The sequence below is a fragment of the Macaca nemestrina genome, chromosome 4 (genome assembly GCF_043159975.1).
Source record: "Macaca nemestrina isolate mMacNem1 chromosome 4, mMacNem.hap1, whole genome shotgun sequence".
Taxonomy (NCBI): domain Eukaryota; kingdom Metazoa; phylum Chordata; class Mammalia; order Primates; family Cercopithecidae; genus Macaca; species Macaca nemestrina.
In genome coordinates, this window is record NC_092128.1 from 69,867,162 (window position 1) to 69,882,315 (window position 15,154).

Below are 15,154 nucleotides of genomic sequence, written 5' to 3' on the forward strand. Positions count from 1 at the left end.
AATTTAGAAAGGAGACTTTATTTCTTATAATGAGTTACAACCTGCAGGCTGGCCATTCTGCAGGCTGGGAAGCCCATGCTCCCACAGAGACAGTCAACAGGCACTTTGAAGGAGGTGGGGTTGGAACAGAAGCTTTATGCCAAATGAGTTGGCTAAACAGACATATTCAACAGATTTAAGAGGAGCTGTGAATCTTCACTAAGAGGGGTGCTGAATAAACATGCATGTGACATGCATCCTGTGCTCACTGTGGAGTGGAAACTTAACATTTAAATGCATTAAGTCCCTATACATCAAAAGGAGAAGCAGAGACGTGAATGTACTAGTACTTGGTCTCTGTAAACCTGCCAGAACCAGTCCATGGTGGGTGGTCTTTTATCAGGGGAAAGGTACTGAATCAGTCCCTTGTCCAATCAAACCTGCAGTTATGACTTGTGGAACAGGAGGATCTTGTTAGTCAACATCTGGCCATGGATGAGCTGCAATTACTTCAATATTGCTTATGTCGAGAGCAGTTCTTATTTAGCAGCTAGAGAAAAAGAAAAACATTGCAGCAGTTAAAACATAGGTTATTCTTTAAGTGTAGGTGTGAGTGACTTAACTCTTGCCTGGCATGGCCTTAGGTCTTGCCTATAATTTGTTATTGCCACAGAGTCCATTCTGTTAGCCTTCTGATCTCTATTTTAACATTAATGCTCGTCAGTTGTTGAGTCTAAGCCCTCAAAGGGACGGGGAGCCGAGCTTGGTGGCATGTGCACCTGTAGTCCCAGCTATTCCCGAGGCTGAAGCGGGAGGATCATTTGAGCCAGGGGTTGGAGGTTGCAGAGCTACGATCCTGCCACTGCACTCCAGCCTGGGGCACACAGTAGACCATGTCTCAAAAAACGAGGAGTGTGTGGGGGCGTGAAAAGGGAGGAGGTTGGCGGTTATAGCGAGGCGTGTCCGTCCTTCCGTCCTGTCAGGGCCAGGAATTCAGCTTTTAAGGTTTATCGGGGGTCCCCTTGGCCAAAAGGGGGTCCGTTCAGTTGGTCGGGGGGCTTAGGATTTAATTTTTAGTTCTCAAGCAGTAATAAAGATAATGATAATCTTGACCATAAGGGGTGCTATGCCAAGCACCACTTAACAAACACTGTCATCTCATTCAATCCTCACAACAATCCTTTTACAGATGAGAAAAGTGGGACTTCCAGGGATAACTCGCTCTACATTCAATAATCTGACTCAAAAGCCTTTTTAACATTTTGTACAATACCTTTTATGTTTGTTTAACTATCTAGTTGGGCCACTAAAGTACAGACAAAAGCTGGGGAATGTAAGCAAAACTGGTCATTTCCCTGGGGTGAGAGAAACGCTTTCAACACTATCCGTCCATCGTATCACGCCTAAGGTATGCCATAGACATCCCTCACCCCTCCACCCACTCATGCCTGTTTGAAGCAAGACTATCAAGACCGAAACACACTGGGCGCCTAAGGCACCACTCCCCGCTGCCTACCAAGGTGCCTCCTGCAGGCTCCTTACCGCAACCCTGCAAACCCGCCCTGCCAGGAGCGGAGTGCAATTAGGCTTTCAGGTGGTTTGGCTCTCCGGCTGTCCGTAGCCTCTGGCCCCGCCCCCTAGCAACGCGCTGGCTTGTGTTAACAACCGGCCGGAGATCAGACGCCTGCGACAGCTGAGGGGCGGCCGCGGCGCTAAGCGGACTGTATGGCGGTGGCCTAGGCCCCTGGCGGAATTTTGGGACCTTTCGCGACTCTAGCGACTCTCAGGCTGCCTTCCCTTCTCAGTGGCGGGGCCTCTTTGGGCCCAGCGGCTGCAGGCGTGCTGTAGGACAGGAAGATCCCACAACTCTCCACCCCGCCGCCACAGGCCATGTGGACGAAGGAAGCCGCGGCGACTGCCGAGGCCCGGGAATCCGGCATCAGGAACAAGTCTAGCAGTTCCAGTCAAATCCCGGTGGTTGGGGTGGTGACGGAGGACAATGAGGCGCAGGTATGAGCAGGTGTCTGGGCTTTCAGAGGTGGAGGGGGTGGGGATGAGGTCTCGAGACGGGGTCCAGACCTGGGGGTGGCAAGGGCGGAACTGGGGACAGGAGTGAAAATGGGGGAAGCCGCGAGATGGAGATTCCAAGCACAGAGCTAATCCGGATCCCCCACCCCCTGCGAACTGCACCGGTTGTGAGGGGCTGGTTGTTGTCAACCGTCCTGTCCGGGGACCAGCGCTGTGTGGTCCTCCTGGAGGGTCCCAGCAAACTAAGCGGGGCTTTGCCGCACTTCTTCGAAAAGTGGTCACAGAACTTCTGGGAGGAAAGGAATCATTCTTAGCAAAATCTGATTTGATGGCCTGATCAGTTTGCACTGAACTTTTTAATATGTAGATTCCTGTTATCCAGTGATGTTCTTGATATAGGTGTAAATTTTCCCAAGCTTAAATTTGCTGCGACTAAAGCCTGCACCCAGAGGGGAGGAAAACGCTGTTAAAATTAGAAATTAAGCATTTTTAAAATTTGAAATTGGAAGCTGGTTGTTATAGGTCGGGTCGGAGAGAACTGGGAGAGAATAGAGTTGATTTGTTTTATTGTGCTTGTACTGTATTTGGTTTTGGGTTTGCTTTTGTTATGAATACAAAATTCACTCTTGCAAGTTGATCTGTTGAGAAATTCCACTTGAGGGCCTTGGATCTCCATTCGAGGCGGAGGTGTTTAGAAACCCCAAGTTGTTTGTATCCTACTAGGATTCCATTGCTCCCCCAGAGAGCCTTGATCGTGCCTTAAAAGCCGCGAATTCCTGGAGGAACCCTGTACTGCCTCACACTAATGGTGTGGGGCCACTGTGGGAATTCCTGTTGAGGCTCCTCAAATCTCAGGCTGCGTCAGGAACCCTGTCTCTTGCGTTCACATCCTGGAGCCTTGTAGAGTTCCTTGGGAGTGGTCAGTTGACTGGGGACCTCTTCTACCATGGGAATAGAGTTGAGCTCTCTGAGGTCTGATATTTACGCAGTAAGCTGCGGAGCAACAGCACTTTGCATGAGGAGAAATAGGTGTTAGGGGAATTTGCCTAATCCATTTTGTTGACCTATTCCCATCTGGGCGGAGAGAATTTTGAGGAACAATAGCTCTCCACTCCCTGGACTGCAAGAAAGATCAACAGTACAGCCATACTCCCAGGCACCGGGCAAAACTGGAAAGTATGTGAATTTGATAACTGATGGCTCTCAGTCTTCCTTTACTTGCTCCAAGAAAAATTGGGCAATGCTCTACAAGGCAAGCAAGAGTAGCTCTTTTTTTTTTTTTTTTTTAAGAAGAAATACTTTTTAAAAGCCATTGCCAAAATAGTCCAAAACATACCAAATAAAACAAGTATACTTGTGTATATGTGTATGCATTTTCTCCCCTTTTTAATTTTCTTTCTTTTCTTTCATTACTATGGCTCTTTCCAGGGCCTAGGATTCTCTTCCAAGAAGAAATCAATCAATTTGCATTAATTCATGTTTCCGACTTGTTAATAACTAATTCTAGGAGTAGTAACATTTTCGAAGTACTGAGGAGAATTAGAAGAGGAACTTTTTAAAGCTGGGAGAAATCTTAGTGATCCTCAGCCTTCTTGTTTTTTGCCTGTGGTTGTTTTTACAAACGAGAACCCTAAGTTCACGAGAAGTTAACTGAGTTACTCAGTTTCTTTACTCATGGAATGGGAGTCTAGAGACCCTAGAATGAAAAAATGATAACCTCTTAGACCTCTGCCTTAGGCCAGTTTAGGAAAGATCCTCAGAACTGTTTCCAGTTTTTTTCAACCACTGCACATTTGCAAACTTCTCTTCTGCCTGTGTGTGCTTCCGAGACAGTATATCCTAGTGGCTAAAGATGAGAGTATCACATCTACTTCAGTTCATTGTCAGATCATCACTTACCAGCTATGTGACCAAAGGCAAGTATCTTAACCTTTCTATCAAATGGAGATAATGATAGTACTCATGTCCATTGTAAAGATTAAATGAAATAATATATATAGGCCGGGCATGGTGGCTCACGCCTGTAATCTCAGCACTTTGGGAGGCCGGGGAGGGCGGATCACGAGGTCAGGAGATCAAGACCATCCTGGCCAACATGGTGAAACCCTGTCTCTACTAAAAATACAAAAATTAGATGGGCAGGGTAACGCACACCTGTAGTCCCAGCTACTGGGGAGGCTGAGGCAGGAGAATCACTTGAACATGGGAGGCAGAGGTTGAAGTGAGCCAAGATTGCGCCACTGCACTCCAGCCTGGCAAGAGAGTGAGACTCCGTCTCAAAGAAAAAAACAAAACAAACAAAAAAAAGAGATAATATATATAGCAAACTTATATAATAATATAGAGAACTTATACAGTGACCTATATATTGAAAACAAGCAGTTATCAACATCATCCTTTATCCAGGGAACTAGAGCTCCTAAAATTATTTGGGCCTTAAAGCTAAGGGATTCTCTAGAATTCTGATTGTACCCACTGGCTTCCAGGATGTGAGAGTGAGACTGGATGCCCCTGACATCTTATTTGCTTTAATGCAGATTTTGGTCTGCTCACTTTATCCCTTGAGAGATGTTTCTCAGTTGCAGCTGGATTTCCTAATATAGAAATGCTACTTTGGCTACCTAGGCTTTTGATAGCTGTTTTGTATCATTTTCTTTATTACAGACCTAAATTGAACCTTTCAGTTACCCTAACCTTAGTTTATGTAATTAAGGAAATAGGCTTGAATATTACTGCCTAAGGCAGCAGGTAAAATGTACGGGTTATTTTGCTGATTTTTCCGTGTGTATGATTTACTTCTGCATTAAGTGGTATTTTTTTCCTGCATCTTTCACAAAAATAACTTTCACAAAAGGCAATAGCTCTTATAAATTCTATCTAAGCTACTACAAATGGTATTCCTAGAGTATTAGATTTTTCTAACTTTAGTAACTTTGAAATGTTTTTTGATGGAATTATGGAAAATGTAAATATAGGTTATGAGTAAAGTTATTAGTAAATAGGGAAACAATAGTTTAGGAATCTGGGATTTTGAATTGTTATTTTTGTTCCATGTTGTGAATTTCTCATAGACATATTCTATGTAAGTATTCTATCTTCAGATTTTCTCCCTATAAAAATTTTGATAATCCCTACTGTAGTGATTCCAGCGTCTTCTTTTTTAAAGTGATTTATCATATCTTTCCAGTTTCGAAACAATAAAATAGTACCAGAATTTTGGTGGCCATTTTCTAATTGTGAGGAACTTAGGACACATTGCTTGCCCTTTCTGTGTCTGTTTCCTCATCTGTAAAACATATTTTTAGAAATGCCTACCTCATTGAATTATTGTGAGAATTAAAGTATTTGTAAGGCATTTAGCACAGTGCCCAGCACATGCATTCCAAGTGCCCCACAAATGGCAACTTTCTGTTATTATTAATGACTCTTGTCATAACAGCTTTATTAAATTATTAAATAAATTCAGATGATATTTACAGGGTGATATGGTTTGGCTTTGTGTCCCCACCCAAATCTCATCTCAAATTGTAATCCCCAGGTGTTGAGGGAGGGACCTGGTGGGAGGTGACTGGATCATAGGTGTGATTTCCCCCATGCTGTTCTTGTGATAGTGAGTTCTCAGGAGATCTGATGGTTTTATAAGGGGCTCTTCCTCTTTACTCTCTCTCTCTCTGTCTTTCCTGCCACCTGTAAAGGTGCTTCCCCTTTGCCTTCCACCATGATTGTTTTTCCTGAGGCCTCCCTAGCCAGGTGGAACTGTGAGTCAATTAAACCTCTTTCCTTTATAAATTACCCAGCCTCGGGTGTGTCTTTATAGCAGTGTGAAAACAGACTAATACATTGGGTATCAAAACCTACCAAATAGGAAGATAGTTCTCGGATTGTTTTTCTAGTATTAATCCCAGTGTTTATGTGTGTCTGGCTTCCTACAGGAAGGTAGAGGTAATGTGGTTTAACAAGTGCTTCATCCCTTGGAGAATGATGGGATTGGCAGTGAAATTCACCTTAATCATATGTTGAAATCACAAGATATCTAATTGGTTACCCTTTATTTTCTATTTAATGTTGTTCCCCTCATTCTAAAGAATCCCAACCCCCTTTAGAGCAGTGCTTCTCAAACTTTAATGTGCATATGGAGCACATGGGGATCTTATTAAAATGTGGATTCTGATTCTGTCGGTCTTAGATGAACCCCAGTACTCCGCTTTTCTAACAGGTTTCCAGGTGATGCTCATGCAGCTAGTTGGAGGACCTCATTTCCCACTTTGAGTAACAATTTATATAGTGATTAGTTGACTGGCATAGGTATCATGCCTGAACTTCCTTGCTCAAATTTGCTTTCCCTCTGAGAACCTGTGAGAACTTCCACAATCTTTTAGTCGATGTCATATCCTGTCACTGTCTGTAATACTTCCATGAACTGTGTGCTTAAAATTGTCTAGCCTTGTTTAAGGGTTTTTGCAAGAAATAACCTGTGTAGTTGGTTGCATGTGTCTATAGTGCCAGCTACTTGAGAGGCTGAAGGAGGAAGATCGCTTGAGCCTAGGAATTCGAAGCCAGCCTGGGCAAACATAGGGAGACTCCCATCTCTTGAGAGAGAGAGAGAGAAATTGAGAGAGACTCCTTGGTTGTCCATTGAGGAGTCAGGCAGAGAACTAAGGAACAAAGAACCAGAGTTTCTACATCAGACAGACCTGCTGGCCGATTTATTATTAATAGCTATGTGGCTTTAACAAGTTAGGTCCCAGGGCCTCAGTTTCATTAAGAGGGATAATAGTACTACCTTTACTTGGTAGATTAATTGAGATGAAAAATGCCAGACATATAAAAGGACCACTATAAGTGTTAGTCTCTTTCCCTGTAACTGAGTATCAAATGAGCAGGTTTCTCCCCTCTGAAATGTCCCTGGGTAAAGTGGGAAATAAGTTCATCCTATAATTTGAATGAAGTCAAGTCTAATTTTCTTCAAAGCAATTTATTAAACTTTTGATCTTAAAAGGTTTTGTGAATGCTTTTACAATTTCTCCATAAACATCTTAAGATGACAGTATTTTGATATTTACATATGTATGTTCTGTTTTGTTTCTACTCTCTGCTTGTATGATCTCATTTACCCCAAATCTTCAATTATCATGTTAAGCCTGTGATTCAGAAACCTCTGCCCCAAATTTTTCTCATCTCCAACCGCCAACACAAACCTCTTCCTCCAGCTTTCCCTGTCTCAGGAAATAGTGAAATCATTTATATACTTCCTCAAGCCAGGGATTATCTTCAGCTTTTCCCTTCTTTCTCCCACTGCATCCAGTCACTTATTAGGTCTTGCTGAATCTACCTCTTTAGATGTTTTTAATTCCATTTGATGTTGTTTATACCAGTTGCTGCTACCTATTCAAGGCCCAAAGTTACAGTCTACCTCCAACCCAGTCTTCTCCAGTTCAGTCTCACACAGCATACAAGATGATCTTTTCATAATTAAATTCTTCTGGTTAAATATTGTGGAAATAAATGAAGACTACCACGATAAACAGAGACTGTTTATTCAGCAGTTGCTATAGGGAGGGAGTCAGCCACTCTCACTTTTTGGCAAAGACTCCAATGCAGCCTGGAAAGCTTTAAAGTGGAACAACAACAAAAAAAAAAGATGTGGGGGAGACTTCAGGTCTACTCTAATTGTAGGTTGCTGACATGGGAAACCTGGAGGTGGGCTAGCTAGAAGCAGGGTATCCTCTGTGATTGAATTGGAAGGCATATTTGGCTTTCTCTGGTTGGTCTTAAGTTGGAAACAGAGGAACAAAAACCAGGAAAGCTGGCAGTCATTGACCAAATCCTGACTTTTCTGAGCCAATTGCTGCAGAGGTTGTCGGCCAGAGTTATTTTGTCACATATAGTCTGACCAGTTTTGTTTATATGTTCAGTCCCAAACCGTTCAATGGCTTTTTAAGATCCTTGTGTTACATACAAATCCTTCTGTAAAATCCCATGCCAGACCAATAGCTGCATGAGATGAGGACATTGTTATTCCCCACATCTCGCACAATTCCTGAAACAACAACAACAACAACAAAAAACTACTAATAAATAGTTATAGAAGGAGGAAAAGTCTAGGGAAGCTAGAGGGAGAGAGAGAAATCTTTAAAAATCTGCCAAGCAGGTAAAACCTAGAGTAACATCAAATGGGTAATGCAAGATAAATCTAAGAGGAATCTATGCTTTAATCTTTACTACTCCCTGTTCTTTTAAAAATTATACCTGGTCATTTGGAGAAAAAAATATGAAAATACACACAAATATTAGAAAGAAAATCCTGCACTGGGCTGGCCCAAGTGCAGTGCTGTTTACAGCTAATTGATTACAACCAGTTACAGATTTCTTCCTTCTCCATTCCCACTACTTCCCTTGATTAGTCTTAAAATATATATATATATGTATATATATATTCCTGCATTGACATTTCATTCCAATATCCCAGTCTAACCCTCTAAGCAAATATTTCAGAAAACCAGAAAAGAAAAACCCACTGTGTGTGTGTGTGTGTGTGTGTGTGTGTGTATAATTTGAGAGTGTAGGAGGAAAAGAAAAAAGACAGCTGAGGTGTAGTGGTGGAGATCACTGCCAAATCCCCAAATCTTAAAAGGCAGAAGTCTATTTACCAAAATTTTTGGTAACAGTAAATTTAACTACTTAACAGTAATATTTAACAATTTTTAATGGTAACATAAGACCAGGTATAGATTAGTATTTAGTAAATCCTTTTTAAAATTATTTTTAAAAGTAAAAATGGCTGGGCATGTTGGCTCATGCCTGTAATTTCAAAACTTTGGGAGGCTGAGGCTGGCACATGGCTTGAGCCCAGGCATTCCAGAACAGCCTGGGCAACATGGCGACACTCTATCTCTACAAAAAAAAAAACAAAAATTAGCAAAGTGTGGGCTGATGTGCCTCTGCAGTCCCAGCTCCTCCACCCAGGAGGCTGAGGTGGAAAGATTACCTGAGCCCAGGGAGGTTGGGATATGCAGTGAGCCGTGATTGCACCACTGCACTCCAGCCTGGGCAACAGAGTAAGACTCCATGTCAAAAATAAATAAAAATCAATATAATTTTGAGTAAATGAGCTCATTCAGATACTCCACAGACTTAAAGTTAGTATGTTTCATTACAAATTGTTTTTGATGCCATGACATCTCAGTTAGGATTAATTTTTTTTAACTGCTTTTGAGAGAAATGTTTTAAGATCAGAATATATGAATTTGTAATTTTTAAGGGCAAGGAAATACTAAAACTAAGACAATGTAATAATGATTATGTAGAAGTATGGAAAAGTATGTACTGCAGATTTAAAACTCAGAAGCTGCCATGGTATTAATTAAGTGAAATTATGTGAAATACTTATGCATGTAAGGAAAAACAAAATATATAAAAATAAAAATAGATGTCATTTACTACATGATAGGAATAAGTAGGATTTTTTCCCTTTTGTATATCTTTTATATCATCATTACATCATCTTTTCCAACATTTATTTTAAAGTAGAAGTAAGCGTGAAAGCAGGACAGAGGATACAAAGAAAACTGGGAGAGCTTAACTCCTGTAATGGGGGTAAGCACTGTGACATAACACTGAATTAAGAATAAAATGTCAGGTAGCAAGGCATTAACCCCCAAGATAAATATAGTCAAAACCACACTTAGAATTTGTAGATCTCTGTATCATCATACTTTACCTTTGATCGGATCATTTCTTTTTTGTTGTTGTTGGGGTTCTTTGTTTTGTTTTGTTTTGCTATTTGTATTTGTTTGTTTGTTTTTTGAGATGGGCTCACTCTGTCACCCAGGCTGGAGTGCAGTGACGCAATCTTGGCTCACTTCAACTTCCACCTCCCAGGTTTAACAATTCTTCTGCCTCAGCCTCCCGAGTATCTGGATTACAGGTGCCCGCCATCACACCCAGCTAATTTTTTTTGTATTTTTAGTAGAGACAGGGTTTCACCATGTTTGTTAGGCTGGTCTCAAACTCCTGACCTCAGGTGATCCACCCGCCTCTGCCTCCCAAGGTGCTGGGATTGCAGGCGGGAGCCACCGCGGCCAGCCTTGTTTTGCTATTGAGTTGTTTGTGTTCCTTGTATATTCTTGTTATTAATCCCTTGTCAGATGGATAGATTGCAAATATTTTCTCCCATATTTTAGGTTGTCTCTTCACTCTATTAACTGTTTTCTTTCCTGTGGGTACACTTTTTAGCTTGGTGTAATCCTGTTTGTCTATTTTTGCTTTTGTGGCCTGCACTTTTGAGGTCCTACCCAGAAAAACCTGTGCCTAGACCAGTGTCCTAAAGTGTTTCCCCAATGTTTTATTCTAGTGACTTCATAGTTTAGGGTCTTATATTTAAGTCTTTAATCCATTTTGGTTTGATTTTTTTGTTTGGTGAGACATAGGAGTCTACTTTCATGCTTCTGCATATGTCTATCCAGTTTTCCCAACACCATTTATTGAAGAAACTGTTCTTTCCCCACTGTATGTTCTTGGTACCTTTGTCGAAAATGATTTGGCTATCAATGCAAGGACTTATTTCTGGGTTCTCTGTTCTGTTCCATTATCCTATGTATCTGGTTTTATGCCAGTACCATGCTGTGTTGGTTACTATAATTTTGCAGTATATTTTGAAGTCAGGTAGTGTGGTGCCTCCAGCTCTTTTCTTTTTGCTCAGGATTGCTTTGGGTGCTCGGGGTCTACTACTTAAATTTTGGATGATAGTACCCATTTCCTTCCCCGTTTACCAATGAATAACTTTATTATAATATAGCCTCTTCTTGGTTGCATTTTCCAAGTATTTATTAAGCAACTAACAATATTATATGTCAGGCCCAGTGTTGGATTCTGGGAGTGCCTGAAAGCAAAAATTTTTGCGTTTTTTTTTTTTTAATTTATTTATTATTATTATACTTTAAGTTGTAGGGTACATGTGCATAACGTGCAGGTTTGTTACATATGTATACTTGTGCCATGTTGGTGTGCTGCACCCATCAACTCGTCATTTACATCAGGTATAACTCCCAATGCAATCCCTCCCCCCGCCCCCCTCCCCATGATAGGCCCCGGTGTGTGATGTTCCCCTTTCTGAGTCCAAGTGATCTCATTGTTCAGTTCCCACCTATAAGTGAGAACATGCGGTGTTTGGTTTTCTGTTCTTGTGATAGTTTGCTAAGAATTTTTGCTCTTAAGAGAACTTTGGGGCAGAGAGTATTGGGGAACGAACATGTAGACCCTTTCAGAACAATGCAATGGTAATTTTAATGGATATAAACTTAGGGTGCTATGAGAGCACAGCATTTTTCTAGCATTTTTTCATCCTTTGGGAAGGTAATATCTGAGCTTCATCTTGAAGGACCTGTGGGAATTAACCAAGGAGAGGAATAGGAATGTAACAACATGAGTGAAAACAGAGGAGATGTGAGAGGCATTAATGGGGAGTCATTGAATAGTTTAGATGGGTCATGTTCAGATTTGAGTTTTATTGTTCTGATGGTAGAATAGAAGATGGTGTTGAAGGGTGCAAGAATGGAGTCAGAGAGAACAGCAGGAACCACCTGAAATTAAGTAAGAGCTAAGAACTGAATAAATCAGTAAGATGGAATAGGCTCAAGAAATATTTAAGATGTAAAATCTGTAGAACTTGGAAGTTCCTGTTTTTTTTAAAATGTGGATGACTGGAAGAATGCTGGTACTAACTGAGATAAGGGGATACCTAGTTGAGAAAAGCAATCTCCTACCTGTGGTTTAGAAGCTGCTCTTACCATGTATCTGCATAGGCAAACTTAGTGTAATGTGTATACAAGTACAAGATAATTTTATTTCTCAACATGTGGAAGTACTATTATTCTAAATATTTTCTTGGACCCTTCAGGGCTGATGAAATTTTAAAACGTCAAGATTATATGAAATACTAGAATTCAGGAGGGGTCTTTTCCCTCAAAAATCTATTTATTCCTGTAAGTTTTCATCTACTTTTCATTCTCCCCTTACTATCTTAGTGTCATAAAACGTTTTTTAAGTTACCAAGGGAAAGTATCATATAAATTAGTGTGTTCGATATGACTTATTGATATAGAAGATGACATAGAATAGTAAGAGTTGTGTGTTTTTTAGGGTGTTTTCAAGCCTATGGACCTTAATCGTGTCATCAAACTCCTTGAAGAGACTGATAAAGTGAGTAAGCTTTGAGAGAAAATTACTCCGCTGCATTACTTACAAACTGTTTCCCTGAAAGGTAACATATATCCCTTCAAATGTAAGTCTCATTTATGTCCTTTTGTTGAAAACATTTTAAATAGTACATATCTTATATTCAAGGACTGTTTAAATTTAGTATGAATATATTTAATGAAGTGGGGAGACTGGAGGAAGACAGTAGATTTGCTTTTATGAGATGGACAAACCCATGGTGGCTGTACCAGAAGGAATCCTAAGAGTAGAGAAAGGATCATCTAGCGTCTGTTAAGTGCTTGTTACCTAGTAGGATTGGAGGAGGGGAATGGTAGAAAACAAGGTACTGTGGTGTACTAATTATGAAATCAGGATAGATACACACAAGCATGTACACATAGATAATTTATTTTGAGAACAATCATATATAGGATATAATGGAAATTAAGTTATTTTAGACACAAGACTCAAAATTGGGAAAGTAGGCGTTGAGAGAAAAGATAACAAATGTATATGCACACATGCTCGTATGCCACCTGATGTTATCAAGAATCGACTGAATGCCTAAAAGCCAGCACACACTAGGAACTTATGTGGTGATTTCCAAAAAGGAATACATATTGTGAGTAAACAGAAAATGATTTAACCCCAAATGTCCATCAATGATAGACTGGATAAAGAAAATGTGGCACATATACACCATGGAATACTATGGAGCCATATAAAAGGATGAGTTCCTGTCCTTTCCAGGGACATGGATGAAGCTGGAAACCATCATTCTCAGCAAACTAACACAGGAACAGGAAACCAAACACCCGCATGTTCTCACTCATAAGTGGGAGGTGAACAATGAGAACACATGGACACAGGGAGGGGAACATCACACACCAGGGCCTGTCAGGGGATGGGGGCCTAGGGGAGGGATAGCGTTAGGAAAAATACCTAATGTAGATGATGGGTTGATGGGTGCAGCAAACCACATGGCACGTGTATACCTATGTAACAAACCTTCACATTCTTCATGTGTATCCCAGAACTTAAATTACAATAAAAAAAATTTTTTAAAGAAGAAAATGGGTTGACCATAGTATAGCCTATCAAAAGAAAACAATGTCCCATGAATAGGAGTCACAAAAATTTGGTCACTGTTTTCACATTTTTTATTCTCTGTTTTTTTACATAGAAAGGAGAAAAAAATGACTATTGGAATAATTTATCTTTTGCTGGCTATCATTGTTGTGAAAAGTATTTTTATTGTAACTATATCTACATTTCCTTAAAAAACAACAACTACATAGAGTGCCTATTAGCTGTTTAATAAGGCTACAGAGAAAAAGTATAGACAATATCACAGCTTTTCAGGAACATTTAAGATTAAAAGGACAGACAGAATTCAGTCATGGAAACCACTGTGTAGAAGTTTTGCTTGCTTATTTTCATTTTTAATTGACTTAAGATGTTTGGCTTGCACAGAACACTGAGCATATTTTAGAGGTTAAAAATACAATTTCTACAGACAGCTTTCCAAACTTGACTTCTAATACCACCACTTTTTAGCTGTGTATTTTGGACACATTACTTTAAAATGTTTCAGCTTGTGTTTCCTATTCTGGAAAACAGAGATCATAGTAGTATCTTCCTAATAGGGTCATTTTGGAAATTAATGAAGTGATATGTATATATGGTGCCCATGTGGTACATGCCATAGAAAAAATATTCAATGTACTTCAGCTGTTGTTAATATTATCTCTGGAAACAATTACTGCTTTTATATTAACCTAATTTTGATTCCCAATTTCCTAATCAAATTTAAATGATAGTTTATTTTTGATACATAATGTCTGTAAATGTTTATGATGTTATGATAATAAAATGTGATATTTTGTTACATGCATAAAATGTATAATGATCAAGTCAGAGTATTTAGGATATCTACCACCTCTAGCATTTATCATTTCTATGTTGGGAGCATTTCAAATCCCCTCTTCTAGCTAGTTTGAAATATACAATACATTATTGTTAACTTTAGTCACCCTTCTTTGCTAACAAATATTTGCTACCACAGTCTTCCTACCTTTTGTAACTATCATTCTAGTCTGTATCTCCATGAGAACAACTTTTTAGCTTCCGCACATGAGTGAAAATGTGTGATATTTGTCTTTCTGAACCTGGCTTATTTCACTTAATATCTTGTAGTTCCATCCATGCTGCTACAAATGACAGGATTTCATTCTTTTTTATGGCTTAATAGTATTCCATTGTATACATGGACCATATTTTCTTTATGCATTCATCCATTGATGGACACTTAAGTTGATTCCATATCTTTGCTACTGTGAGTAGTGCTGCAATAAACATGGGACTGTAGGTATCTCATTGATATACTGATTTCCTTTCCTTTGGATAAATACCCAGTAGCGAGATTGCTAGATCATACAATAGTTCTGATAGTTTATTTTTACCTTCACTGTTTCAGAAAACATTTTTTAACACTTACATTATAATATAGCAACTTAAGAATTACTTGATAATTTTAAAGTGTCTACTTTTTATGTTGAAGAATTTTTTTAAATCTCAACAGATTTAATAGCACAAAAGAACTAAAATAGGTCATTTGTTTTAGGATGGCTTAGAAGAAAAACAACTTAAATTTGTCAAGAAACTGGTACAGTGTTTTCAGAATGGACTTGTATCCTTTATGTTTGTATGTATGTTCATTTCATTTATTCTGAAACAAGAGAATTTCTATTAGAAAATGTATTAGTTGGCCGGGTGCGGTGGCTCAAGCCTGTAATCCCAGCACTTTGGGAGGCCGAGACGGGCGGATCACAAGGTCAGGAGATCGAGACTATCCTGGCTAACACGGTGAAACCCCATCTCTACTAAAAATACAAAAAACTAGCCGGGCGAGGTGGCGGGCACCTGTAGTCCCAGCTACTCGGGACTACTC

At 39.8% G+C, this 15,154-nt stretch overlaps 1 protein-coding gene and 1 long non-coding RNA gene across 12 annotated transcripts in view; one reads left to right on the forward strand and one right to left on the reverse strand.

The window, feature by feature from the left end:
- Positions 1 to 1,613, reverse strand: LOC139362790 (uncharacterized). Its single transcript, XR_011622120.1, has 2 exons — positions 1,496 to 1,613; positions 1 to 529 (listed from the first exon to the last, which is right to left on the reverse strand). It is a non-coding gene; the product is annotated as an uncharacterized lncRNA (long non-coding RNA).
- The window catches only part of LOC105475469 (cilia and flagella associated protein 69), a 77,413-nt gene continuing 63,872 nt past the window's right edge, over positions 1,614 to 15,154 (forward strand). For 5 of the 11 annotated variants that reach the window (XM_071094787.1, XM_071094788.1, XM_011730721.2 and 2 more), the window contains exons 1-3: positions 1,618 to 1,989; positions 12,148 to 12,207; positions 14,828 to 14,893. In XM_071094787.1, coding sequence (XP_070950888.1) covers positions 1,870 to 1,989; positions 12,148 to 12,207; positions 14,828 to 14,893 — 246 coding nt within the window. In that variant the 5' untranslated portion in view covers positions 1,618 to 1,869. Of the gene's footprint in view, positions 1,990 to 12,145; positions 12,290 to 14,827; positions 14,894 to 15,154 lie in introns of those variants that run through there. The other 6 variants (XM_071094791.1, XM_071094790.1, XM_071094792.1 and 3 more) reach the window with 5 other exon arrangements.